Source organism: Gossypium arboreum, chromosome 3 (genome assembly GCF_025698485.1).
Source record: "Gossypium arboreum isolate Shixiya-1 chromosome 3, ASM2569848v2, whole genome shotgun sequence".
NCBI lineage: Eukaryota > Viridiplantae > Streptophyta > Magnoliopsida > Malvales > Malvaceae > Gossypium > Gossypium arboreum.
In genome coordinates, this window is record NC_069072.1 from 125,626,836 (window position 1) to 125,628,978 (window position 2,143).

The 2,143-nt window shown below is 35.0% G+C and overlaps 1 protein-coding gene across 1 annotated transcript; it reads right to left on the minus strand.

Moving 5' to 3' along the window:
• Positions 1 to 410: 410 nt before the first annotated feature.
• Positions 411 to 1,925, minus strand: LOC108475625 (uncharacterized). Its single transcript, XM_017777608.2, has one exon. It carries the CDS (start codon positions 1,593 to 1,595, stop codon positions 600 to 602), a length of 996 nt encoding a protein of 331 aa, XP_017633097.1. The 5' UTR covers positions 1,596 to 1,925; the 3' UTR covers positions 411 to 599.
• Between the last annotated feature and the right edge of the window lie 218 nt (positions 1,926 to 2,143).

The following is a 2,143-nucleotide window of genomic DNA, read 5'->3' on the forward strand; positions in this document are numbered from 1 at the left end:
ATTTTTATTAAATAATATATAATTCATAAAAATTCAAAAATCATGTATTTGTTTTGATTTTTATAACTATAAAATTTTTTCATCATATTTTTTTGGAATTTTTTATAAATTTTGAAAATTTTGAAAAATAAATTTTAAAATTTTTATTTATTTTCTAAATTATCAAAAATTTTTTGGTTTTCTAATTTGAAAATTTTTCATAAATTTGGAAATATTAAAATGGTTTAAAATTCATTTACATTAAAAATTAATTATTTAGAAATTTTATAATTTTGAAATAAAGTCGAATAAAAATGATAACGAAAAGAAGTCAAATAAAAAAGAAAGCAAGGAGCAAGAGAGAAGATAAAGTGGATAACATAGGTTTGAACAAAAATCATTTAATGTCCATGAAATAAGGAGAAAAAATATTTTTGGTTTGAAATTGATTAACATATTTATTTTTAAGAGTAGAAAAGAAAAGAAAAGAAGACCATTGATGATGAAATTACAAAGCGCTTTCAAAAGCCAAGAATTACATGTATCTTAATGCCTACAATGAAAAACATGACCCATTCAATTACTTTTATTATTGATTGACTTGGAATCATCGAGTCAGCCTACACTTGAAATTGCTCAAGCTGAACATCCTTGGCTTTCAATGGCACATACTCTCCCAAATACACTTCCAAGTGATCCGACAAGGCTGATTTGTCTATGTTTTCATGGTGGTATGATTTGCACACAAAGTAAATCACCGTCTGAATAACTAATGCAAACAGGATCAACTTCGAAAGCAACAAAAAGCAAATAATTGCATACACAACCCTCATAGCCATCCCCAAGCTTCTTCCATGAACAACCAGACTCTGAAACGCTGCCTGGACGACGGCCAAGCTGATAGCCAGCATCAAAAAGATGATTATGGCTACCCATAACTTTCCTTTGATCAGATTCTTGCCCTTCATCATGGCTTGGAACCCATAACACTCTTCTAAAACAGAGATAACGCTAGCCAAGTGCCAGATTATGGTCATATAAAGGAACCCCACGAAGTACAAAACCAGCAAAATAGCCAACACCGCATCGACCGCATCGGTGCCTAGTAATAAAATCACGCTACTAACCATGATGAAAATGGCCACAACATGATAGACAAACATGGTGAGGAAAGTACAGAGGAAAGTGACCATGAGCCTTTTCCAGACCTTGGGAACGACGCTCATGACTTTGTCGAAGGTGAGTTCTCGAGCTGTGTATATGCAGGCGATGGTGTAAACGACAGCAGAAGTTGAGAGAAGGGAGAAGATTAAAAAGAGGGTGAAATAAGCAGCTTTGAAAAGCCAAAAGTAAGCCATTTCGTTGGAGATAAGGTCGTGGAGTTTCTGGGTTTTGGCGGGTGATTGAGCTTCATCGAGTTCCACCTTGGTGTGTATGATTTTCCTGAAGAGAAGACTGGAAACTTCCATGTGAAGGAGGTAGATGAAAGAGAGGGGAAGGATTAGAGACAGTGTGATTTTGCTGAAGATTTTTCTGCATGCAATGATGACTTTGTAGGATTCTTTGTAGATGCCGAAGAAGCCAAGGAATTGCATCTCTTCTTGCTCTCTGTCCATGGTGAGCCTTGAGTTGCAGAGAAAAAGTTTAGGGAATGGAGATGGAAGAGATGAGTTGGGTGTTTGTAAATGAAAAGATTGTTTGGTTATTTGAATTGAAATTGAAGGAGAGTGGAGAGAGACATGAAAGTGAAATGTGGAAGTTTTTGTTTGTCTTTAAAAAGACGGCAAAGCCTAGGCCAATCGTTACGTCCACGCCGAGGCCAAAATGGCTGGCCGATGCCAAATTATTCCACAGGGAAAGTCCTCGTTTCAATCGAGCTCAGTCAACACGGTTTTGTTCCCTTGCTCGGTCGCCACCAAGTTTTCTTCCTTCTTCAAATTTCACCAAACATCCATAGGTTTTAAATTCATCCCTAAACATCAAAGTATTTTTTAATGAGTACCCAAAATATCAATACCGAATTAATTAAATTATTTTATCAGTTTCAATACCATATTAATCAAGTCATTCAATCAGCCTCACTAGAGATTATAAATATATTAAAACCAACTTAATTGAAAGTAAAACTAACTTAACCAACCAATTCGGTTAATGTGGTTTTGGT

What these genes read in the sequence shown, in the direction of transcription:
- LOC108475625 (XM_017777608.2), bottom strand. Translation starts at nt 1,595, where the DNA reads ATGGACAGAGAGCAAGAAGAGATGCAATTCCTTGGCTTCTTCGGCATC.